General features: G+C 43.8%; 3 protein-coding genes across 5 annotated transcripts in view; 2 read left to right on the forward strand and 1 right to left on the reverse strand.

Annotated features, from left to right (window-relative positions):
• The window catches only part of LOC117010374 (transcription factor TFIIIB component B'' homolog), a 54,965-nt gene extending 43,208 nt beyond the window's left edge, over nucleotides 1-11,757 (reverse strand). For both annotated transcript variants that reach the window (XM_033084792.1, XM_033084791.1), the window contains exons 1-7: nucleotides 11,582-11,757; nucleotides 5,585-6,137; nucleotides 4,819-4,925; nucleotides 3,795-3,854; nucleotides 3,307-3,447; nucleotides 1,617-1,750; nucleotides 511-605 (exon numbers count right to left, since the gene is read on the reverse strand). In XM_033084792.1, coding sequence (XP_032940683.1) covers nucleotides 511-605; nucleotides 1,617-1,750; nucleotides 3,307-3,447; nucleotides 3,795-3,854; nucleotides 4,819-4,925; nucleotides 5,585-6,137; nucleotides 11,582-11,757 — 1,266 coding nt within the window. The remainder of the gene's footprint in view (nucleotides 1-510; nucleotides 606-1,616; nucleotides 1,751-3,306; nucleotides 3,448-3,794; nucleotides 3,855-4,818; nucleotides 4,926-5,584; nucleotides 6,138-11,581) is intronic.
• Nucleotides 11,758-11,886: 129 nt separating this feature from the next.
• LOC117010294 (formin-like protein 5) lies at nucleotides 11,887-16,681 on the forward strand (the record flags this gene model as incomplete). Its single annotated transcript, XM_033084598.2, has 3 exons — nucleotides 11,887-12,364; nucleotides 15,524-15,632; nucleotides 16,167-16,681. Coding segments are annotated over 3 exons (660 nt in total), but the record flags the coding sequence as incomplete, so codon positions are not given.
• Nucleotides 16,682-18,350: 1,669 nt separating this feature from the next.
• Nucleotides 18,351-24,285, forward strand: LOC117010492 (survival motor neuron protein-like). 2 transcript variants are annotated; one of them, XM_033084994.1, is made up of 9 exons: nucleotides 18,351-18,405; nucleotides 18,498-18,569; nucleotides 18,656-18,781; nucleotides 19,071-19,271; nucleotides 19,656-19,802; nucleotides 20,815-20,886; nucleotides 21,394-21,504; nucleotides 22,414-22,499; nucleotides 23,718-24,285. In XM_033084994.1, the coding sequence occupies exons 1-8, from the start codon at nucleotides 18,367-18,369 to the stop codon at nucleotides 22,468-22,470; spliced, it is 825 nt and encodes a 274-aa protein (XP_032940885.1). In that variant the 5' UTR covers nucleotides 18,351-18,366; the 3' UTR covers nucleotides 22,471-22,499; nucleotides 23,718-24,285. The 2 variants fall into 2 exon arrangements, with proteins under 2 accessions (XP_032940885.1, XP_032940886.1); XM_033084995.1 differs by having other exon boundaries at nucleotides 19,071-19,244.
• Nucleotides 24,286-24,500: the final 215 nt, after the last annotated feature.

The raw sequence follows: 24,500 nt of genomic DNA on the forward strand, positions 1-24,500 counted from the left end.
TGGCAGCTCAAGCTAAGCCTTCAGTGTAACAAACCAACTAAAGCTGTTGAAATTCACATGCATATCCACAGAACACAAGTTTGTAATTAATTTTTAGATATAAAATCTGTTACATAGCTATCACCAGCTACACTTTTATTTTTTACACCTTTTCCTGACCTTTAATCTGAGCAAGGTTTGACATATCAAAGACTCGTCCAGTTGTGTACAACAAAAGAGATAACACAGAAGCCCCTCACCAAAGCCATTTAGGTGTATCAGCATTCTTCAACTAAAACATTCTGTTTAAGTATGCTACATTTACTAGATACATTCATTGAAATTCAACCAGCATTTTAATGTTTCAGATACTTACAACCTCTTGAAAGAGGTATCAGAAAACAAGCACTACTGTGGGGAAGATTTTCACCAAAATTATCAACACTAGTAGAGGAAGCACAAGAATGCAAATAAGAAAAAGAAAAGTAAAACCAAGAGCTCAGTTTCTTTATTGAGTGCTTTAATTTTTACCTTAATTTCTGCTCTGGCTCTGTGAGGGAACAGCCGCCCAATCAAAGAGAAGTCTGTTCCTACCATACTGATAGCTAAAAAGAACATGTCTGTTTCTAGAAGGGAAAAGAAAGAAAAAATTACACACACTTGAATATTTACTAAAACATCCTTCTTGCTATCAGAAATAAGAACACCTTGCAACCTCAATGTGATAAGATCAGTAACTCTGAGGTTGTCTACTGTGGCTGCAAGTCCAGGTAAATATATATTGTATGTGTATATATATATGTATATGTATATGTTGTATTATTGTTTTTAGTGTTATTTTATCTAGGTCCTCTATTGGCATCTGCTGAATGAACTATCAACAGAAAGTACTGTCTAATCTATTAGAAAACTCCAGAATGTAAGGGTGCTTTCTAAAACTACTAAATCAAAGCTAACCAACTCCAAGTTATCCACGTCCATTTTTATTACGAACACACGCACAAACAGAAATCAGAAAAACATCATGTAAATCTACTGTCTCCATTATTAATAGGAAAAGAGTGCATTCCAAAGAGAGCACAGTGAATTCTGAAGCTAACTTTTCCATCTATAGCGTTAACAAGTAATTTTCAATTGTAAAAATTCTTACACAGTGTTGTAAGCCTAGAGACAATAGTCAATTCACAGCAGGAGTAATGAAGAACCCAACCCAGCCACTCATAAGAACACAGATGTCCACTTGCACTGAAATCAGTCCACACAGAGATACCTTACACAATCTATTCCTGCCCATGCCAGAAGAACCTAGTTTAAGTACCATATAGAACTCAAATATCTGTAAACCAGAATCCAAAATTATGCTCTTAATGAAGTAGACTAGCACTTCCTCAGCATCTAAACATCCACGGCGGAAAAAAAGCACGGATAGCCTATACATTAAAAGGCATTGGATTTTTGAAAAATGCCAGTTTTCACAGTAAATACCACATCTCTGCCTGTTTTAAGTGTGAAGGGTTGAGATGACACGAAAGTAGATCCATTTACTCCATTGGGGATGAAAACTGCCAAGTATAAAGCATAGGTGAAAACTACGACTGTTCTGCAGACTCAAAATTTGAAACCAAAAATACACTCACCTTTATTTGACCATGGTTTTGTGTAAAAACTTTTCCTGAAGCTAGAATATGTAGTTGTAGAGCCACGCTCAAAGATGGGATCATTTTCCTCTACAACACATGGACCTTTTGTTCTTAGAACTTCTACAGTTAAGCTGGGAAAGAAAACATACAAGAAGACTGACCTCAAAATTTTGCTAAGAAAACACACAGTAGATGTTTATAAGAAGCTACTCATTTTTTTTTTCCACAAGTGAGCACTTCTACTGTGTAATAATTTTAGTAATTACACTAGCATGTACTTTAATAGGAATGCAGCAAGAAAACACTACCCTATTTATCCTCTGTGAGTAAATTTGCTTCTTCTCTTTTATAAGATATAATACAGAGAGACATAATTATCTTTAAAAAAATCCCAACTTTTTAACATTAGAGAAATCTGTTTTGTAAAACCATAAGAAACTCTCAATATCCTTCTACATTACTTTCAAATTTTTTTAATAGGCACTCTTTATCCTTAAATCTTGGCCTAAATCTCATGTTAATATCTTTGGGGAACTTAGAAACTTAACAATCTGCTTTTTAAACATCATATTCTAAGCAAAGTTACTGAAAACACTGACAGAACAATAAAGCAGTAACAGGCAAGATGCAAAGCTGGAGCAATTGTACTGAAAACCTGGTGGGGGTTGGGTTGTCCTCTTTTTCTGTGGAATTTTCCCCAGTGTAATGTTAAGAAACCTGTTAGCTACACCCTCGGAAGATGCTTAATGACAAAGGAGGAGTAGGGAGGACACCAGGAGACCAGGGGCAAGGTGGGGGAGAGCTAATTGTGCTCTTGGGGACACACTCGCTCGACTGTGCTCATCGGAGAAAGACATCCGGGGGCTCAGACCTACCACCCCCTGCCCGTTTGCCGCTGCCAACTGCTTTTTTCCCGATCCAGCCTGCCACCTCCCAACACCCCGCCGAGCGCCACAATCCACACGGTGAACAGGGGGAGTCCCTCCTCTATCCCTTTCCCACCCGGGCCGCCACTGTCATTGTTCCTGCCCTCGGCAGCTGCAGGGGACCTGCCCTGCCCCACCACTACCGCGACTGAGAGCAGGGACATGGCGTCTGCGGCCAAGGAGTACTGGAACTGAGTTACACAGTTCTGATTTGTAGCTAATTTTCATAGCTGATGTTGGTTTTGTTTGTCTTGTAGATATATGAGTAAGAACTGTTATTCCTAAACCCACATCTTTGCCTGAGAGCCCCTTAGTTTCCAAATTATAACAAATTGGAGGGAGGGGGTTTTCACTCTCCATCGCAGGGAGGGATTATCTGCCTTTCTTGGCAAATACCTGTCTTTGAAACCAAGACATAACCAAAATAACAGTAAGCAGACACATGCTAACTGTGAGAAGCAAAATCAGCTGAACAGAAGACATTTGAAGTTTGACAAATCTTCAGTGTACATTCACAGTAAAAAAATATGTAATCTTCCTCTCTACCTCCTTCCCCAACAACATTTCTCATTAAGTACACCACTACAGAGATGCAGATTACTGCTGTTTGTACCACATCCTTGCACTGTTTCCTAAGTCAGTGCAGTTCAACTCCCAAACATAAATACACTCATACTTGTCCCTGTGCAAAGTATTCCTTTATTTACAAACTGAACTACAGTGCACTACAGTCCACATGAGTCAGGCACAGAATTTGTCACCTTTCTTCATCCAGAATGATTGAACCATCTTCTGCTACTTTCACACGAGGAACAAGAAGTGGGCCATCCTGACTCTCTTCCCCATTCTCTTCATCTTCCTCCTCCTCTTCTTCATGATCAGGAGTACTTTTTTCTTCCTGTCTACAATTTTTAAGACAGCAAGGAAAAGTATTAAGTGTTTTGAATTGCTGCTCAGTATGTCAGACATTCAACAATTTGATGAACCACCCAGCAATGCAACACATCAAGAAATATGTGAACTTTGAAACCTGCTTTTCAATCTACTGTAAAATGGAAATATGCAAAACTTCATGTTGAAAGCAAAATGTTTTTTAACCACCCTACCTATCCAAATTGCAATTTTTATTAATTAGGTTACAATATTGAAACAATAAAGACATGTATCTACACTGTTAGTATTATCACAGAAACGCAGGGTTTTTTTACACCAGAAAACTTTTTGATCATACTTCACCATCAAGACTTACTCTTTCATGTGACTCAGTGCAGAATTTCTTTCTGTTCTCTTTTCTTCTATCAATGAAGACCTAGAATGTCATAAAAAGCTAGAGATGATTGTTTGTACAGATGTATTTCTGCCTTCTTCTAAAAAACTAGCTTTTAGTGGACAATGGACAAAGAAACACAAAGCTTTTTTTTTTCAATTCTTTGTATTACATCTAGATTGAACTACACAACCACCAATGTTTAGCAAATTTTGCAGTTTTTTTTGTACAAGCCAGGGCCAAAAACGGTATTTCAAGCAGAAACTCATTGTTAGGATATATAGAATAATGGGAGCATCTTGCTTTTCACCTCCTTAAGGACTATTCAGTGTAAAACAAAAAATAAGGGAATGATAAATAAAACAGACAAGCGCACAAACATTAACAAGAAGGTGGTAACAGATACCACCAGAAAACTCATCTACTACTGAAAGAACAGGACTTGGATAACTGTACTTCTATTCATTTGATTGCTTTTGATAGTTGCAGGGAAAAGGCCTTGCTCTGCTCTGTCTGTGGCAGTCCTTGCAGCCTGCTGCATTAGCGTTCCCTGCATGCACCTCAGCCTTGCTACTGGTGAAACATGTCAGTGGAGCAGCAGCAGCTACCCTCAAGGGTCTTGCAGTACATTTTGCACTTCAGCACCTAAAAGGAGAAATGCTTAGCTTCCTGAGCCCACTGGGTCTAGTGGGCAATTACAACACCTCTAACAGCCACAACTAAAAATTTCACAGCAAGCAGTTGGGAAAAAAAAATCTACTATTCTGTATTTCTGTGGAGATAAATCAACCCTAGGGACAGGTTCATGTTTGTGTATTTCAACAAGTACACTAAGCTCTATTCTCACTTCTGTACTAGAATTAAGCAGACATGAAAAGTAGAAGTTAGTCTAGAAGCTTTGTTACCATTGCAACAACACTGTATCTGTGCTAATACTCCATATTTAAGTATTACAGAGGTTGAAAAGTAATTTAACCTAAGGAGAGAGAAAAAAAGTCATACTTACTTCATAGGATTGTTTTCTGGCAGATAGTATATTAAGTCTCTCATGGTCATTTTAGAACGATCTGGTGGAGAACGTCCTTCAATTACTGGAGGCCTGTGTTTCAACTTCTTCCATTCAAAACACAATAAAACAAAATAAGAGACTTAGATTCACCCTAAAAGTATTTAATATTTCACAAATTATTATTACTTTCATTTGTTTACAAAGTATCCATTCATGGAATTTTGCTGTTTGCACACATATACAACTCCCAAGAACCAAAACAAGATTATCTTAAGTGTCCCTTTCTCAGAGAAGGCATTATATACCCTTAAGCCACTTACCCTTTCAGAAGCATTCAACACCTGGCACAAATAAATTAAAAGTTACTCAAAATTACAGAACTTTGACGATGATCAACTTGAAAAAATATGAGACATCCCAAATCCAAGCTTCTTGCAGCACACTTCCCTGCTGTATTACAAACCATGAAACTTTAAAAATTAGAATGCTGACTATAAAACCAGGTGTCATGTCAAAAAGACTTGTGGTCTAATAAAATAAAAAGATAGGCAACTCCTTGTAAAATCTGTATTATTAGGGAAAAAAGTGCTGCTACTGCTTATAAACAGAATAAACACATAGAGTTATGAGGTATGACAGACTACTAGCAGAAAGCAGCTGACGAACATCAGAAAACACGACAGCAATGAGATAATATATGCAGGGTGAATCACAGGGTGTCTTGCCCTTCACAGATAAGCACTGCTCAACACAGAGGCCTTACCATCCGCTCTTTCTTCAGCTCTTCTTTAAGCATTTCTCTTAATTTCCGAGCTTTGAGGATCCTTTCCCGGTCAGAACACGTTCGTTTGACTTTCTCAGGAGAAGGTTTCACAGGTAGCTTTTCCTCCTCTGTTCGTGATCTTTCCTGTGTTGGTCTCTCCTTGAGAGGAGAGGGCACATTCTTCTGCAAGCTATCATCATTTTTTGGAGCAGCTACACCAACAGTTTGCTCTTTGTTCACAGATTTTTTTAGTGGCGAAAACTGTGGCACTTGTGGCACAGGTGTTTTCTTCTCAGGAAGCACAGGAGACTTTACAGAACTTTCAACATTATTCTTTTCTGATGGGGAGGGATCCTTTTGAAGTGAAGCACTGCCATCAGAAGCCTGTGATGCTCGCCTCTGCGGTTTTGGTGCAGAATGCTGAGCAGATGATGGTCCAGCTCTGGGTTTGACAAGATTTGGCACGGTGGAGATACGTTTTCTTCTCTGGGTAAGCATCTCTGCAGGTTTACCAGCTTCCCCGGCGCCACTGGTATTATTTGTCTTGCCATCACTGGAAAATTTAAGAGAGTATTCTGAAGGTCTTGACAGTGATAGATTTGTTACTTTTACTTTCAAGATGTGTTTATGGGTCAATCAGTATAAACACTAGGCTATGGAAGCCATGCTAGGACCAATCTGTAGCTGGTACTTCCTCATAAAATAATCAGCTTAAGAACTGGTGTATTATTTTCTAATAATCTCTGATCAACAACTAACAGTAACACATTCTCACACTCCACCTCTTTTTTTGGAAGGCTCTCTCCTTTCTGCTGAAAATAACAGCATCAAAAAGCTTTACAAAAGCTTACCCACATAACATAGGTAACATATTAAAAGTACAGTAATTTCACGACCATAAGGCGCACCGGACTATAAGGCGCACCCCCCCGGATTTGGCAAAATTCGCAACTTTGTAGATCAGATAAGGCGCACCGGACTATAAGGCGCACTTTTTTTTGCAGCGAGGCCCCGCCCCCAGCTCACCCCGTGCGGTTGCTGGCCGAGGCCCCGCCTCAACCTGGCAGCCATTGGCCCCTGGGCCCACCTCCACCCGGTAGGGGCAGTGCCGCAAGCCACCGGGCCACCCTGGACCCGGCAGCCATGGGCTCCCGGGACTGCCTGGACCCAGGAGCGGGGGTACCGCGGGCTCCCTAGCCCGCATTCACATGGCAGCCATGGGCTCCCGGGACTGCCTGGACCCAGGAGCGGGGGTGCCGCGGGGCCCCCTAGCCCACCTTCATCCGGCAGCCATGGGCCCCCGGGACTGCCTGGATCCAGGAGCAGGGGTGCCACGGGGCCCCTAGCCCGCATTCACGTGGCAGTCATGGGCTCCTGGGACTTCTTCCACCCGGGAAGGGGGGTGCTGCGGCCCCCCTAGCCCACATTCACGCGGCAGCCATGGCTCCCCGGGACTGCCTGGACCCAGGAGCGAGGGTGCCGCCGGCCCCCTAGCCCGCCTTCATCCGGCAGCCGTGGGCTCCCGGGGCTGTCTGGACCCAGGAGCGGGGGTGCCGCAGGGCCCCTAGCCCACCTTCATCCGGCAGCCGTGGGCTCCTGGGACTGCTTCCACCCGGGAAAGGGGGTGCCGCGGCCCCCCTAGCCCACATTCAGCCGGCAGCCATGGGCCCCCGGACTGCCTGGACCGGAGAGGGGCAGTGCCTCGGGCCCCCTGGTCCGCCTCCACCCGGCAGGGGCAGTGCCACGGGCCTCTGGGCCCACCCCCAGCCGGCTGCTGTGGCACTTCCGGCTCCCCCCACGGCTCTCAGCTCACACTTCCGGTTTGGCAAATTTCGCCGCTTTGTACATCAGATAAGGCGCACCGGACTATAAGGCGTACTTCCGGGTTCGAGGGAAAATTTTAGTCAAAAGGGTGCGCCTTATAGTCGTGAAATTCCTGTACTTTGCTAAAGCTGTATGTAACAGAGATTTGATGACTTTTATTACAATAAAAGTGAACACTCCTCTTAAACATTTGCAAGTAGATGATATGTAAATTGTGGCTTCCAGAAAAACTTTAGCAGTCAAAATGCTGCTCATGCTTAACGTATCAATAACTCTTACCTTCCCTGCAAAACTTTATATGTAGGTACTTTTTCCATCACTTATGCAGAAATAATTTTCAAAGTGCATGTAAAATTGCAACCATTATGATCATCCAAGACTGCTGACTCCACCAGTGCTCAGCTTCATGGCTGTTGCTCATAGCAAGGCTGCAGTATAATTACAACTGAGTCATAAAGAGAGTTTTTCTAATTTTATGTTGGAACTATGCCCTATGCAAGGACAACCACACCCGAGGTTCTCTTTTTAAAAATGGTCAGAAGTAAATGCTTTCCAAGAAATACAAAAAACTGAAACTTTTCAAAATTATCTCCAGCTACTGTCTGTGATTCAGGCAAATGCTGCAGATGATGCATTTTGCAGCCTCTGTTAAATGGCTGAATCAATTTGTCCCACACTGTGAATTTATACACTTTTTAGTACAGAACAACCCTGGGCAAAGAGAGGGTTTATTACATGGTACCTATTTATGTGTTTTGAACTAGGTCCTTGCAAATTCCACTCGACACTCATTGTTCTTTTTACAGCAGGAGACAATGAAAAGTAATTCTTCATTCACCTTCACCATACCATCTGTGTTATGTGGAGCTCTTAATCAGACTGCAACACTGGATTTCTGAACAGTTAAATACAATTTAACAGAAAGTGTATTAAAAATTAGAATTCTCTTACACTTATAAAATTCTCACTTCCCTGATAATTAACAAAACATTCAGTATATAGAAAACAAAACAATGTAATGTGACTGATACTACAGACACAGACTTGAGCAGCTGTGAGTGAAGAGATCAGTGTCTACCCCTCCACCTCCCCTCATGAAGAAGTTTTAGACTGCAATGTGGTCCCCTCCAGGCTGAACAGACCAAGTGACCTCAGCCACTCCTCATACAGCTTCACCTCAAGGCCCTTCCCCATCTCTGTTGCCCACCTTTGGATTCTCTCCAACAGCTTAATGTCTTTCTTATTCTGTGTCACCCAGATCTGCCCCCAGCGCTGGAGCTGAGGCTGCCCCAGCTCAGAGCAGAGTAGGACAATCCCCTCCCTTGACGTGCTGGCAATGTTGCGCCTGATGCCCCCCAGGACACAGGTGGCCATCCTGGCTTCCAGGGCACTGCTGACTCACATTCAACTTGCCACTGATCAAGACCCCTGGTCATTTTCCTCCAGTTCTTGTTCCCAGTCTGTCCATATACCCAGAGTTGCCCCACCTCAGCTGCAGAATCTGGCACTTTCCCTTTTTGAACTTCATATGCCTGGTGTTTCCCCAGCCCTCTAATTTGTTGAAGTCTATCTGCAGGGCCTCCATGTCCTCGAGGGAGGCAAGAGGCTCTCTCATCTTGTATCATCTGCAAATTTACTTAATACACCTTTGAATCCTGTGTCCAGGTCATTTATGAAGATGCTGAAGAGCACAGGGCTGAGGCTGGAGCCCTGTGGAACCCCACCAGTGACAGGTCACCAGTCTGGTGTCACCCATTCACTGTAACCTTTGTGCCTGATCAGTGAGCCAGTTGCTCATCCATCCCATAATGTATTTATCCAGGTGTGTGCTGGATGTTTTGTCCAGAAGGAAGAATATTGTGAGAGCCAGTCTCAAAAGTTTTACTGAAATCCAAAACGGGTACATGAACTGGCCTCCTTTGGTCAGTTAGGTGGGCTACCCTGACAGAAGCTGTAAGGCAAAGGCCTATTTTTAGGCCACGAGAATAGATCAGAGTGCCTTTCAGAGTCACACCCATATCTAGTTTTGAAACTTAAAATTATATTACACTGATATATTTTTATATGTATCAGTGATAAATAACCACCTGTTAAATTACAAACACAAGTCTTTAATAAATCTTTCAAAACAGCAACAGTAGCATCTAAGTGAAAAATAGTAAAAATTTCTTTAAAAAAAAATCAGGTAGCAAAAGATCCCGTAAGGTGATCCCTGTAACAAAAAAATTTTATAAATACAACTTGAAATAATGACATCCTTGAAGCACAATACAAAACAAGTAAAGATGTAAGATACAAGTTGAATAAAAGGCAGCATGGGTTTCCTAAAGACATGCCACACCAACTAGTCTGAGACCTGAATTTCCAGCCACCAAAAAAGACGACTCCAACACTGTTTCATCATACTGTCATAAGGGACAGAGCTAACTTCCTTCACAGTAGCTCACATGGTGATGTTTCAGATTTGTGAAACAACAGCACTGACAGCACACCCATGTTTCCAGCTAATGCTGAGCAATGATTATGCAGCACCAGGGTCTTTTTAGCACGGCTGACCACACTGGGGATGGGCAAGAAGCTGGGAGGGGACGCAACCAAGACAGCTGATCTCAAACGACTGATCACATGTTGTGATGTTGACATCACATTTGATGACATTTGATGGCATTTGTCTTCCCAAGTAACTATTATGAATGATGGATCCTGTTTTGGTGGCTAAACAGCAGTCCTGTACAGCCTGAGCAAGTCTCTCAGACTGAATTCTGACTTGATCCAACATAAGCAGTGAGAATGCTACCAGCTCTTCATGAGAACAGTCCTGCAACAGTGGAAAACAGCTTGTTTCCCTGGGAAAGAATTTTACAGATTAGGACTGTTTCTTGCACCTGTTTCAGCAATTCCCAACTGTCAAGTAAAAGATGAAAGCAATATCTCACAAACAACTCTTTCTTGCATATAGACACCTTTTCTAAACTGACAGGGTAACAGCTTGTTACTGATCAATAGGGGATAGACATGGGATGTTTGTACAACTCTATGTATAAAGGGATGTGTGTAATAAACCTTTAGCTTCTTTTGCTACATGAAAAGAGTGTGTCTCGGATCTGTAAAACGAGGTCAACAGCAAAATCTCTTCTTTCCTGGAGACAGTAAAATACCTCCAGGTAGTGGTGAATGAATTGCCAATTCTGCTTTGCTTGTGTGCACTGCTATTTCTTTATCTATTGAACTGTCTTTATCTTGACACACCTTTTCTTGCACTTTTGCCGTTTTAATTTTCTGCCTATCCCACGAGGCTGGGAGGGGCAGGGGTGTAGGGAAGCAGGTAATAAACTGTGTAGCAACGAGGCTTAACCCACAACAGGGAGATCCTCAGGGAGGACCGCTCCTAAGGCCAACTTTACCATGTGCTTCCATCACAAATACTTAAAAACTAATCTAGGCAAAAAACCCTGCAAAAAGACAGGAAGTCCTCCCTTGCCAATGCATGAAGAAATGGATACAAAAGACAAAATGCTGTAAGAATGCAAAATCAAGCCCATCTGATTACAGAGTACAAAGAATTGTTGCACACCGTAAACCAGAGCTCCTGGCTGGTGTGGAGCCAGAAGAAAAACGAGTGTCAAACCACGCTGGGCCACTCTTCTGCAATCTTAACTTACAGAATCAATTAATATGGAAAACACCTCGACATCGTCGAGTACAACCCATGACCCAACACCACCTTGTCAACTAGACCATCGCACCAAATGCCATGTACCATCTATCCCTAAGCACCTCCAAGGACGGTGACTCCGCCAACTCCCTCGGCAGCCCGTTCCAGTGTTATTCCAAGCGCCTACTGCGCAATGGCAGTGAAGAAACGTGGGTCCAGCTTAGGCTGAATGCGAATGCGTCGAACACCCCCAAGTCCTTGTCCTGTCCGACAGCCCCGGACGCGCAGTCACCGGGCACCGACCGCACGTGTCTTTCACAAGGTATTCAGGAGGAGATAGCGCAGCACCAATAACCCGACAGTGACAGGCTACAAACAGCGCTACAGAGAACCACCGCTACCTCCCGGGATCCGCCGGGTCCCGCCCTGTACAGGCCCGTCCCGCTCCCGGGGATACGCGGCCCAGTGCCGCAGGCGGCCCGACACAGCCCTGCTAGAGCGAGCTTGGCGGGACTCACCTCTCTGCCGGCCGCGCGTCCGCCGATCCCGCCGCAGTCCCTGCTCCGTCCGCCGCCGGGGTGTCCCAACCTGGGGGTGCCGGCGGCTCCGGGTCCACCCCGCCAGTACCGGTGGCGGCGGCCCTGCCCGGGGGCCGCACATTGGGCCGCACGGTGAGACGGGCCCGCCGGAACATGGCGGCGGCGGCGCCGGGAGAGGCGCGCGCCCGCCCGCCCGCGCGCCCGCCCGCGAGCTCGGCGGCGTCAGCAGCGCGCGGTGGCGGCCCGGCGATGCCGCGAGCCCGGCCGGCTGACGGCGTGCCGCCCCGGCGGCGGATCCCGCGACGTCATCAGCATGCGCCGACCAGGAGAGGAGGGGCAGGAGGTGGGGGTGCTTGTACGGGGCAACCAATAGGGGCGGCCGAGCTGCCTGTAACACCCCAACAGCTCCTCAGCCGCGTAGCCCTCGGCTCAGCCGGCTCTCAGAAACTCTCCAGGCCCCCGCTTCTCCCCCGAGCCCAGGCTGTTACGCCAAAGCCCCCACACCTCTCCCTCACACCGCGGCTAGGCCGCACACACCGCACGCACCTCCCAGGACCCCGCCCACGGGGCGGGAGGCAGCGGAGCGCGTCTCGCTGATTGGGCCGGGTCCGCGCGGCGCCGTGACATCAGCGACCAGCGAGGTCCATAAGGGGCAGCGGCGGCGGGTGGTGCCTCAGACGGCTTCGGCGGTGGGAGTGGAGGGTTGCTGGCCAGCTTGCGGTGGTAGCGGTGCTGCGCGGCCTGTGCGTCTCGCCATGACCCGTGAGTACCGGGGGCCTGCTTGAGGCCTGTCGGGTGGCGAAGTGGGTGGTGAGACTTGGGCCGCCCTCCTGGTCGGTTCCGGGCATGGTCGCTACATGCGAGGGCAGTCCAGCTGGGGGTCATGCCTGGGCCGGGGTCCGGCAGTCGGGCCGCCCCCGTGAGGCCCTGTAAGGCCGCTGCCGCGTCTGGTTCTTTGCGGACTTGGCGTCCCACCTGCGGAATCTCGCCAGTGGTGAGTGCGGAGAAGGAGGTTTTTTCCCACGTCCTGCCGCTGCCCGAAGCAGAAGGCGAAAACATCCTCCTCCGCCTTCTGGTGTAGGAGTGGTGGCGGGACCGGAGGAAGAGATAAAGGTGATGATGGGCTGAAACAACGGCCACACTCCATTTCAGTCCTGGCTGCCGTCCAGACTGAAATAAAGGACTTTTATATCACTGCTGAACGTCGAATGCTGCGCTGCTTAACTTGGGGTTGTTGAGGCTGTTGTTGAAAGGGCAAGAGCACTCGGTAAATCATCACCGTGTTCAGTGCTGACGGGCAGCAGTGTTCGTACACCCGCTCTAAAATGGCGGAGAATGAACCGGACCCAGGATGCTCCGGCTCCCCTGACTGCTGTGAGTGCTCCTGTGCCTTCTGCCTGCTATGTTTGGCAGTAAAGAAACTCCTTGTGTTTAATCGAGGTTATGCTTTTACAGTCACTCGAAAAAACCTATAGTTTTGGGGCTGTGCTTTCAAATTAATCTCGAGAATACACAGGTATGAGGATACACTGCTGGTGAAGTGCAGCTGAAGACCTGCAGTGTAAACAGTTTGTGCACAGAACATAATAAAGAGGTACATTCATGATTTTTGTTGGCATTTTTCTTCTCCTGGAGTTGGAAGAGCAAGAAGAGGTTGAACTAACATCCCTGTCTTGCACAAGCAGGCCAGGATGGGAATGCTTAAAGAGGAATGTATAAGCAGGAAGGGTGTACTGGTCTTTTTGTGGCAGTTGATGCTTGAATTTCAGGAAGGTGAATTGTCTTCTGTTGGGACAAGATTTAGATTGATATTACAGAATGTAGAAAACACCAGTGGTTCCCTTGAAGGTAGAAATTCAGTGTCCCAGATGAAGTAATGGGGACAAATAGTCCTTGGCAATGTTTACTTGGAAGCATTGGTGGTACACATAAGTTTCTCTTCAGACAGTTGTTTGGTACTCTGTGCTTTGTGTGCATTCTGTTTTGCTCAGCTTTTCTACCTTCCCTGCTTTGCTGTGCCAGCTACTTTTCAGTGATACAACTGACTTCTCTTCCTAAATATAAAACCTTACTGTGCATATGGAAAGACTCTGCAAAGCCCATGTTTAGTGTTTGCTTGGAAAACAAAGAAGAACTGGAGGTTAAGGATGGAGAGTAACTGCTCATAAGGAAGTACACAAGGTTTGGGGTGAAGGGTAATTCTGGCTTTAGCAGTTTGTTTTGACTTCCTCTCTGATAAAGGATAATACTTTTTTTTTTTTTTTTTAAGCACTGCAGAAGAGCTCTTTCACTGTTGCCCAGTCGTTCATATAATGTTCTTGCCTCTTGAGCACCACAAAACTCAGGAGCCATTTATGGCCTGGAATGTGTCATCTGCTCATGAGTCATCAAGTTCTAATCAACACTAGTACTGCCAGAAACAGCTGGTTTGCTTCAGTCTCTGAACAACTGGTCTTCTTCTAGATGGACTTTGGACACAGGATGTTAGTGAGGATGATAAGTAAAAGTTCTCTTAGCTTTTCCAAAAGGGGGTACTTAATGTCCTGGCACAGACAAAAGTTATCTTTCAAGACAAGAGCAGCCCTTGGGAAGCAGCAGTCATACAGAGCTGTTTTCACTTGAGCTTCTGGCATCTCTTAGCAGGGAGTCCATAGGTTTTGTGAAGAATGCACAAACCCCTGCTTCTGCAGGGTTGCTCTTGTCTACTTGTTGACATGGCAGGTGCCTTTGCTTAGAAGTGGTAGGGGTACAAAGTGGTGCATCATAACAGTGGAGTGTTGTTTAAAAGTGACCTAGTCCTAAGATGCTTTTATAGACCAGAAATTACAGGCACCTGGAGATTGAGATTTCTGGCTTTGAGACTGAGAGATGACATAGGCATTCTTAAAACTGTAGAGAGACTGAAAAGAGACACAACAGAAATTATGAAGAGATGGAATTGTCATTTTTGAATGCAAAGGAATGCAATCATGTTAGTTCAACAGCACATATGATTATGCCTAGTGTATCTGGAACACCGTCAATCCAAAAGAAGTATAGCAAGAAGTACCAAGACAGTGAACCAGGTTTGGCAGGTTGGAGCAAAATAGAACTAAGGAAGATAACACTGAAGAGAGATTGCCAGTTAATGCAGTAAAGTTTGCAGTCTGTCGCCATTGCCTGGAATACCTTGAGTATTTAGATGGAGAGTCGATAGTTCTGATGCTGTGCACTCAGGAACTCTGTATGATCAAAGAGGTTGCATTCCTATCTTGTTGGTAGTTTATTGGGTTGGCAGTCGTGGGGAAAGCTGTCTGTTCTATGAGTGTCTTCTCTACTGACAGTGATGTGGGTTTGTGTCTTTTTGTATATATTGAAGTAATGTTACTCCTCTCACTTTTGTTGGAAGTAATGCCGTCCAGTTGCTGAAGCTCAGGCTTAAGTTCTGCACTTGACTTCAAATTAAAAAAAAAAAAAAGAAAAAAAAGAAAACAACAAAACATTGAGGTCTCAATAGTAGTTGAGTGTAATCAATTTCAATGTTGCTCTTTCAGTCTAAAATTAATTTGTAAGCTATATTGAATGCTGAAATCTGAGAGTGGATGACTCCTCTTTGGATAAGTTACTGACATGATTTTGCCCACACCTATTGGTGTGATGGTTTTCCTTCAGTCCTCTATGGCAAACTACATTTTGTTTCTGTAAGGAATATTAGCATTTTGGTAATCTCTTGGAGATGACATATAGAATTGAAAAAGTAACAACTATGAACCTTTCATTTCTCTTGCTGTACACTGGGAGAAGGCACTGAGATAGAAGATAGGACCACAACAGCTCTACACATGGTGCCAAACTGTACTGCCTTTATAACAGACTTTCACACAGGCAGACTGTGTGGGGAAAAAACAAGTGGTAGTACTTGTTTAATTGTATATCTTGCAGGTGGGAACCAGCGTGAACTTGCCCGCCAAAAGAACCTGAAGAAAACTCAGGAGATCCACAAAGGCAAAAGGAAAGAAGATAGCTTGTCTGCTTCTCAGAGGAAACAGAGGTAAGAGCTAGTAAAGTTGACTAAATTTTTTAGGCAAAAAAAGGAGAGGGAAATGGGTCAGAAAGAATCCAGTGTCTTAGCTGACACAGCATTTGAATACCTTGTTTTTATTCATTGGCCTAATCACTTGCCAGAGTATAAACTGTGGATGAAATTTTGCTTATCTGCTGTTAAACAGATTTATTTTTATTAAGTCCTGTAAAGCTTTTTAATTTTTTGAGCAGCTTTTTGCCTACTGCAAAAACAGGACAAGATTATGTAATGCTTTCTTGAAGATGCTTGATCCATTATGTCCTTTACTTCTACAATGGAAGGGATTATATGAGGTCTACTAATCAAGTAAATTGTCTGCCTCATGGAGTAATGCATGCCCTGAGAAAAGCAGGGTAATAGAAATACTGTGCTTGTGTCTAACAGATAAATTTTATACTCATCTTTTTTTCCTTCTTCAAGTGGGGGTTATTAAAGAGAGGGAACTCTTCTTTGAGAAATTGTGAGCTAGTATCTGATATCCAGCTTTTTTTTTTTTCACAGAGACTCTGAAATAATGCAGCAAAAGCAAAAAGCAGCTAATGAAAGGAAGTCTCTGCAGGCAGGAGCAAAATGAACTGCCGCTATGGATAAGATAGAGCGCACCGAATGAAGCAGAACGACCTAGAAGATCATTCATAAAAGTGTTTGGCCATTAAATGATTAAACATTTATTGTGCAGAGTTGTTCAACTAGCATTAGTTAGAGTATTTTCTGGTTACTATAAGCCTAGTTGTCTACAATGCTTTTTCAAAACTAACTACACTCTTCTGCATGTGTATGAATAAAAGCAATAGCTTTATTCTAGCTTTTGCTGTATTTGTTAGTTTTACTTAGTGGTTCCAGTTACAGAATCTACAGTTAAGACCAGATTTGGTTGCCTGAATTGTCGAAAGTACAGCTTCATTCAGAATGGAACACACTTGTAAAATGTGCTTAACCTTGCAGAGGTCTGAACTGTAAATCTCAAACTATTTTTACAATAAAATGTTGCATGAAATACTGTCTAATCAGAAATAGTTATGCTTCAGAATCTGTTGATTTCTAAGAAGCAACCAAGAACATAAGGAATCGATAATCCTGTGGAGAGCTAAGTATAAGAACGTAAGTGTAATATCAAGTATAGGTAGAGTTTATAAGAAATGCATATTATAGGCACTGTCACATGCAATTTAAGCCTGCCCTATAGGGAAAAATGCCTCTTTGAGCTGCAGACATTGGTGTACAAAAGTAACTCAGTTGATCCTGATACTAACTTAAAAGAAGCTGCAGGCTTGATGTTAATGAGTTCCAATGGAAACAGATCTTGAGATTGTCACGCCACTAAAATGATTTGAAATTACTGCTTAAACCTGTCCCAGGAATAAAAGTTAGTGTGGAAAAACTCACTCCTTGCTTCACAGGCATGGTTGAGTATATTGTGTACTGACTATTGGAAAATGGTTGAGAAAACTTCCCCACCTGTCCATCCAGGAACCACTGTGGCAGTCACATTTGCACCACCTGAGCTGGGACTGAAGCCCCATCACAGCTACACCCCTGGCACTCTCATTCAGACCAGGACTCATTTCTAGCTCAAAACCCAGGTTTCGCATAGCAGATTCTCATACATCGTGATCTTAAATAAAATCAAATCTTGGTGCAATAACTATCAAAGTAGCAGCTCTGGTGCCTCAGCAGAGGGACCCTAAGCAAAGGAACCCCTGGGCTTTTATATCCTCTCAGTCTAGGGGTGGGTCCTGGCTCTTGCCTTGTCTCAGTTCCCTGTTTGGTGCCACAGGTCCCTGTGCCCTTTGTTGTGCAGTCGGTTGGCAGTTCACAGCCTCTTGCCTTGGGCTCCCACTTCAGCTGCAACCTGGAGCTGCCTGCACTGAGTGTTTCTCAGCAGCAGGTTCAGTCTCTAGAGCCAGCTTTTGAAGCCTTTGCTTTTAAAGCTGCGTTCCTTCTAAGTGCATTCATTTATCGGTAACAGGCCCCTGGCACAGTTTTAGGAGAGCTGGAAGGAAAATATAGCTGGTGCTGGCACTTTAACAGGTGCAGTTAGTTGAGAAATTAAACAAATCCACAGAAAGACAGAATTGTCATGTTTGGAAGGGACCTCTGGAGCAGGTGACATAGGTGAGGTTTGAATGTCTCCAGAGAGCGAGACTCCATTACTTCGCCGGGCAGCCTGTTCCAGTGCTCTGCCACCCTCAGTGTAAAGAAGTTCTTTGTTATATTGAAGTGGAATTTCTTGTGTTTTAGTTTAGGGCCATTACTGTTTGTCCTGTCGCTGAGCACTACTGAAAAGAGTCCTGGGCACCATTCTCTGGGCACCTGCCTTCGAGTTACTTGTACGTTTTTATAAGACCCTCCCTGAGTCTTCTTCGGACTGAACAGGCCCAACCGCTGCAGCCTCTGCTCATAAGAGAAACGCTCCAGACCTCAAATCTTTGTGACCCTTTGCTGGACCCCTTCCAGCAGCTCCTTGTCTTTCCGGTACGGAGGAGCCCAGCAGTGAACACAGCAGCAATTCGTCTGCCCGCCTGTCGGTCTCTCTGTCCCGGCTGCCGCCCCGCAGCTCCCCAGGGCGGCTTTCCCGGTGAGCCGGCCCAGGGCCCCCCGCGGCGGCGGCGGTGCCTCCCGGCGCGCCCGGGCAGGGCCGCGCCCCTTCCGGCGGCGGGGCGGGCGCGGGGCTCGGCGCGTGCGCGGCGGGCGCGCGGCCATGGCGGACGCGATGGTGTTCCGGCGCGGCACCGGGCAGGTGGGAACGGCGGGGCGGGCCGGGAGCGGGGCCGGGAGCGGGGCCGGGAGCGGGGCCTTGCGATGGCGCTGAAGGGTGTGTGCCCTCCACAGAGCGACGACTCGGACATCTGGGACGACACGGCCCTCATCAAGGCGTACGACAAGGCGGTGGCCTCCTTCAAGGTAAGGGGTCGGTGCGGCCGTGGCTGGATCCAGGGCTGAGGCCGCTGGATTGGCATTTATTTGTTTTCTCTTTTCTCTTCCCTAAGAATGCCTTAAAGAATGGAGAATGCTCTGAGCCTTCGGAGAAGCAGGAGCAGCGCCTGGTGATAAAGAGAAAAAAACATAAAAAGAACAGAAATAGAAACAAGAGCAATACAGCGCCTTTGAAACAGGTCGTCTCACTTGTAAATGCCGGTGGTGCTCGTACTGCGTGTTGTACTTCCGTACTCAGAAGTAGCTACTTCATCACCTCGACAGTAACAGTTTGGAGCGTTGGTGTGGGGTGATAACATTATAAACTTTATTTTTAGGTTACATAGAGAAATTTCGGTAAATACAAAGGAGACACTGTAGGGGGTGTCCATCTTTCTGGACAAAAAGTAGTTTGGGAAAAGACACCTTCTGTTCTATCGTTGATGTAGGTACGTAGGTATTTACACGCTTCTCTTGCTTCCGTTGCAGTGGAAGGTTGGTGACAGCTGCAGTGCTGTTTGGTCTGAGGATGGTAATTTGTATCTAGCAACTATTGCCTCCATCAACCAGAAGAGAGGTACATGTGTTGTCACTTACACGGGATATGGAAATCAGGAGGAGCAGAACCTGTCTGATCTACTTCCTCCAGCCAGCGATGAAACAGTAAATGGGATGGGGCATTCTGGGGAGGTGAGGGACTTTTTCATTTTTTCTGTAAAGAAGTGGGGAAGCTGGAGAATAAACTCCTTTTAGTATGTCTGGCGGCACTGCTGATGTTCAGAATGAGAAGCAATGCACAATTCTGTTGTAAACAGACACAAGTTGATGGAAGGAATGAAAGTATCTCTTTACTTCTTGAACACAGCATGGAAGAAAGGGAAGGGACAACCAGAAATTCACTAGTGAAAGATAACGTAGCTAAAATGATGGGTAGATAAAGTTATTCCTAAGTAGGACTGAGAGGGGTAGAGGGAGGGAAGTGTGTGAATGGAACTTTCCAGGCTTTTTCACACTAAAATTGCTTGTTGTAAACTTTTGTTTAGTGCATGTCATAAAAATGTCTTTGTCTTTTAGAATGACAATGAGACTCCATATTCAACAGATGAAAGTGAAAAATCTTCCCAGTCACCCCGAAACAAAAACAACTGCACAAAATCAAGATTTTCCCCGCAAAACTTGAGATTTCCCACACCACCACCCCCAGCCCCAGGCCTAGGAAAGGTAAGCTCAACCTTAATTGAAATAATTCATGTACCGTTGTTAAGCCTGGTATTCTTGTGAATCCTGAGACAATATGATGGTAATTATCATTGTCTAGAATTCAATTAGCAGCATTTTGGGAATGGATATACCGATACGTATGTCAGTGTCTGTTGGTCTGCCATTTATCTGGCCACAGTATAGTCCTTCTGCAGTGCTGCTGTCTAGTGAGGAGAACCTTTTGGTCCTTAACTAACACTGGCTTTCCAATTGCCTTCTAACTTAAAAGAGGCATGTTCCCTGGATTCTGGTGATGTGATCAGTGGCAGTGCAGTTGATGTTTTAAGATTTTGGTATGTTTTGCTTCACAGGACACTGAAGGTGTTAAAGGTGATGTTCACATGTCATAGAGCCTCTCAGCTGTAGCTGCTCTCTTGAGTTAGGAGTGAATGGGGTATTGATAGACCCTTCAGTGTTCCTATTGTGTAGGAATCTAAGTAATAATGCAGTTGTTTTCTAAAACATGGCATTATGTTTTCTAAATATTACTGTTCGTACTGTTTGCAAGATTTCTGTATAAGGTTCTATTTAATCTTTTTTGTATCAGTAGGCTTTTATCTAGATCTTTATTTAAGGACACTCACTTGCATAATGGAATTTAGTCAAATTCCCCATCTGCACAGCAGCAGAGGAATTACCTGTTTGCATGTGTGAACATTTGATCTGTTTCTTCCTGTTGAGAATGTGCCCATTGACTTCCACTTAGGAAAACCTTCTAAAAATGCTTGTATTAACAAGAACCCTATTTCAGCAGTGTTTACCTCAGTGACATGAGTAATCTTAAGCTGTACTTTTCAAATTATGGAATGCACCTCAGAAATAGCTACTGTCTGTATTTTCATTAAATTGCGGGGGCATGTTGTCTGTTGTTTAAGGTATGTGAATTGATTCACATAGTTCTCTGAAGTAAAATCCTAACACCACAAAAGTTCCCTTTTAATTTGTACTGTTCTACTTTTTTTTTCCTGTGTAGTCTGGATCAAAATTCAAGGTACCTCCATCATTTCTATCTTGCTGGCCCCCTCCCTTCCCAGCAGGACCACCAGTAAGTGACAGAAGAATGGGGAAAATGAGTATTGGTGATCTCAGGTTTTCTCACTACCTGTGTTTTTAGAACACATTTTTTTCAGTTTGCCTGTATTTTTCACGTATTTGTTAATACATTCAGTTGCAAATATTATGATAATCTAACATACAAGGTCTGATTTGCACTCATTTCTGTGACAGTGAAGCTGTTGGTAAGAATATCAAGGGTTAAATTATTTGAAGAAACTACAGTTTATATTAGCAGCATTTCACTGAAGAAGATAGTATTTTTCCCTAGTAACACTTTTTGTGTACATGTAAGCTACAGGAGTCTTGTTTTTCCTAGGCTTTGGAAATTACATGAGTTCAGAAAACATCTTTGACTTCTTCTCAGAGAATAAACTGAATTTCATGTTTTAATCTTTTAGGATTAGAATTTTAGAATAATTAAATTCTGTAAGAATAATAGACTTTAATCTGGGAAACACCCTATTAAAACACAGGCATTTCTTTTGTGATTTCTTAGTTGATTCCTCCTCCACCACCAATGAGGCCAGACTCTGCTGAGGACGATGAAGCACTGGGGAGCATGTTGATAGCCTGGTACATGAGTGGTTACCACACTGGTTATTACCTGGTATGTGCTGCTTTGAAGCGTCTTGGTAATTTTGCACTGCTGTCGGTGCTTCTGTTTGCAGCAAGAAACCATAAAGGGAGGGCTGCTTATTCTGATTTACAATTGCTGTGTTTAAGGGTGTTTAGTATTGTATAAGTATTGTCATTGAGTAGAATTTATGTGAGCCAGCAAATATATATATATATATATATATATACACACACACACACATATGTGTGTGTGTCCATGCGTGTATTTAGTTGATGTTTTAGTACTTTGTTCAACTGGAGGGTTCCTGTCAGCTACTTTTATAGCCACTGTTTTTCAGCCATTCTAAAACACCAGTTGTGTCTTTGTAGATAGGGGGAGTAAATACGTTTATTTTTTGATAGTCTTCTATGTATTTTCTTTCAGTATGAGTGGTAGTATCACATTTAAGATCAGATTTGGCACTTCTGCAGAGATTGTTCATCAGTAATTGTTTCATATCATTGTGAAGGTCCAGCATAAACTGTCAGTATAGTTGTGCTGTGACTTTGAAAATCTGTGACTTGTACTGTTGATTTGTGTTTTCATCTGTGCACTTATGAAGAAAGAAAATGATGTGCTGAACTCTTTGCACTGAGGAAGTTGGAAAGAGAGGATTTGATGCTTCAGATTATATATAATTGTGGATTGCATTAATTTACTTTCAATTGAATAAGAAGCATATATTTGAAATTACTTTGTGCACCCTCTGATTATAAAGAACACATGTAATTTGGCTTTTATTGTTTTTAAACTGCCCATTCTGATTTCCAAAGAAAGTTAAAAGCTGTTCGTTATTTGTAGAGGACTAAAAAAGTCTGTCCAGAAATGTTTTTGTTCTGCGACTAAAGCTTTTATTTGCATGTTGGCAAATCCAAGATTTTACTAAATTATATCCTGTAGGGTTTAAAACAAAGCCGAATGGAAGCAGCGCTGGAGAGACAAACACATGCAAACTAACCGAATATCCACCATTGTTCTGAAGGATTGTAAGTATTGCAGCTTTGTGGTAAATGAAGATACAGTCAAGTTTTGAACTTCCTTCAAAAACCTCTTGGCTTTGGGACTTCCATCCGCTCTTACAGCTCTCTGTAAAGACTACTTCTGCCAGTAGTAATCCCTTCTTTGCTTAGCAGCTGTGAAATTGTACTTTTGTGGCTAGAATGAAGGAAAGTATTAATTGCTCTGATGAGAGTTTTGACTACAGCATCTGTCTACATCAGGATTAACAGTTTATTTGAGTAAACAGCAGTTTATTTGAATTGTTATTATGATTCATAGTGGGTTGTTTTAGGAACAAAAGGTTATAAGTGAAATGCAGTTTTTTCCATCTGTGTTTCTTTACACAGATGGGATGGTAGGTTGTAGCTAAATTTTGTTTTCAGGAGAAATTAAGTTTGGTAATGTTGAGCAGTTCTGTTCTCAGTATTTCACTACCTATGCTTTTGTTTTAAATGCTGTGTCCAGAACTCTCCAGTGTATTATTCACTTTGTTATAAAACAAAACTGTATTCTTCTGGAGAATTGTTTTCTGATTTTCTGTGACAACATGTAATTTCTGTGTAATGAAATACAGTAATTTCATGATTATAAGCCACTCCATTTTGACTAAAATTTTGCTCCCACTCCAGAAATGTGGCTTACACTCAGGAGCGGCCAATATATGAAAAAAGTTTGGAAGTTTCCCAACCCGGAAGTGCAAGCCAGGGTGCCGAGCCAAGCACCTGCCAGTAAAACCCGGGAATGCGCGATTATTACAAATTGGTTACTCTGTTGCGCAGCAAGTTGAGGCAGGCTTCGTGCCGCTGGCAGCACGGAGGTAGGAGGCGGGGGCTCCTTCCTGCCGGCCCCGTGGCCCGGTGGGGAGGGGCAGGGGCTCTGTGCCTCCCCCTCCCACTGCTGCTGCAGGTGAGGGCGGGCTCCGTGCCTCCCTCCCACCGGCACCGCAGGGCAGCTCCGGGCCAGGGCAAGCGATCCCGTGATTCCATTATTAATTCATTACTTTGTTGCACGTGGGTCCTCCCTGCGAACGAAAGTGTGGTTTATAATCTGGTGCGGTTTATACATGGACAAAGACATAAACATTGCCGACATCCAGATGTGCGGCTTATAATCAGGTGTGGCTTGTAATAATGAAATTACTGTAATTCTTTGTGTGTTTAAAACCAAAAAGCTCTTTTATACTAATTTTTGCTTCTTTTTTAAAGCCAGGTACAAATCTTTTCCACTGAGAGGTGTATATCACTTACGCATTGGGGATTGTGAAGAACTTTATCAAGACAATTAGTCGTAACATTTTCTTAACACTGAGCTGTCCCTATTAAGAAATAAATAACTTCAGTCTAGTAATTAAATGTGTGTTGAAATGAACTATTTCTTAAAGATCTCTAGTCAAATGTATTTCAAAAGCACTGCAGCAACAAAATACTTTTTACCTGAGGCGATTTCAAGTCTTCTTACCATGATAGATTTAACTCTTTTGACTCCATGTGATAGATTTCATTTATCTCTCAACACATCTTGCATTTCTCAGACTTTCTGTCTGGGTGGCAGCACCAGAATGGTTGATTATGGTATCCTCTTTTTGGAGAGAGCTATGGCAGCCATGTGTGTTACAGTGGCCATTGGTGGCACTGACACGGAAAACATTGCATTGTCACAGTAGGAGGGACATCTTACAGGTCTGATTAGAATCATAAAATATGACAGCTGGTTTCAGGATGGCTATTGTCTTGTTTCAAATGTGTGAATAAAGTTCTACTTCTTAAACTTTGAGTTTGGGGATGTAATTTATTTTGGGGTGGTTTTTATTTTGAGCTTTCATAGGCATCTTTTGGTTGGATGAATGGCTGAAATACAGTAGAAAGCCTTGGTGTGTTGCCTTTCTCTGAGTATCATTATTGAAAGCAAATCAGGGAATGCCTGTGGAAAGGTAAGTATGGATGTAGGTTTCAGCCCTTACAGTGCAGGGCTGAATTTTAGTCTACTCT

This window comes from Catharus ustulatus, chromosome Z (assembly GCF_009819885.2).
Source record: "Catharus ustulatus isolate bCatUst1 chromosome Z, bCatUst1.pri.v2, whole genome shotgun sequence".
Lineage (NCBI taxonomy): Eukaryota > Metazoa > Chordata > Aves > Passeriformes > Turdidae > Catharus > Catharus ustulatus.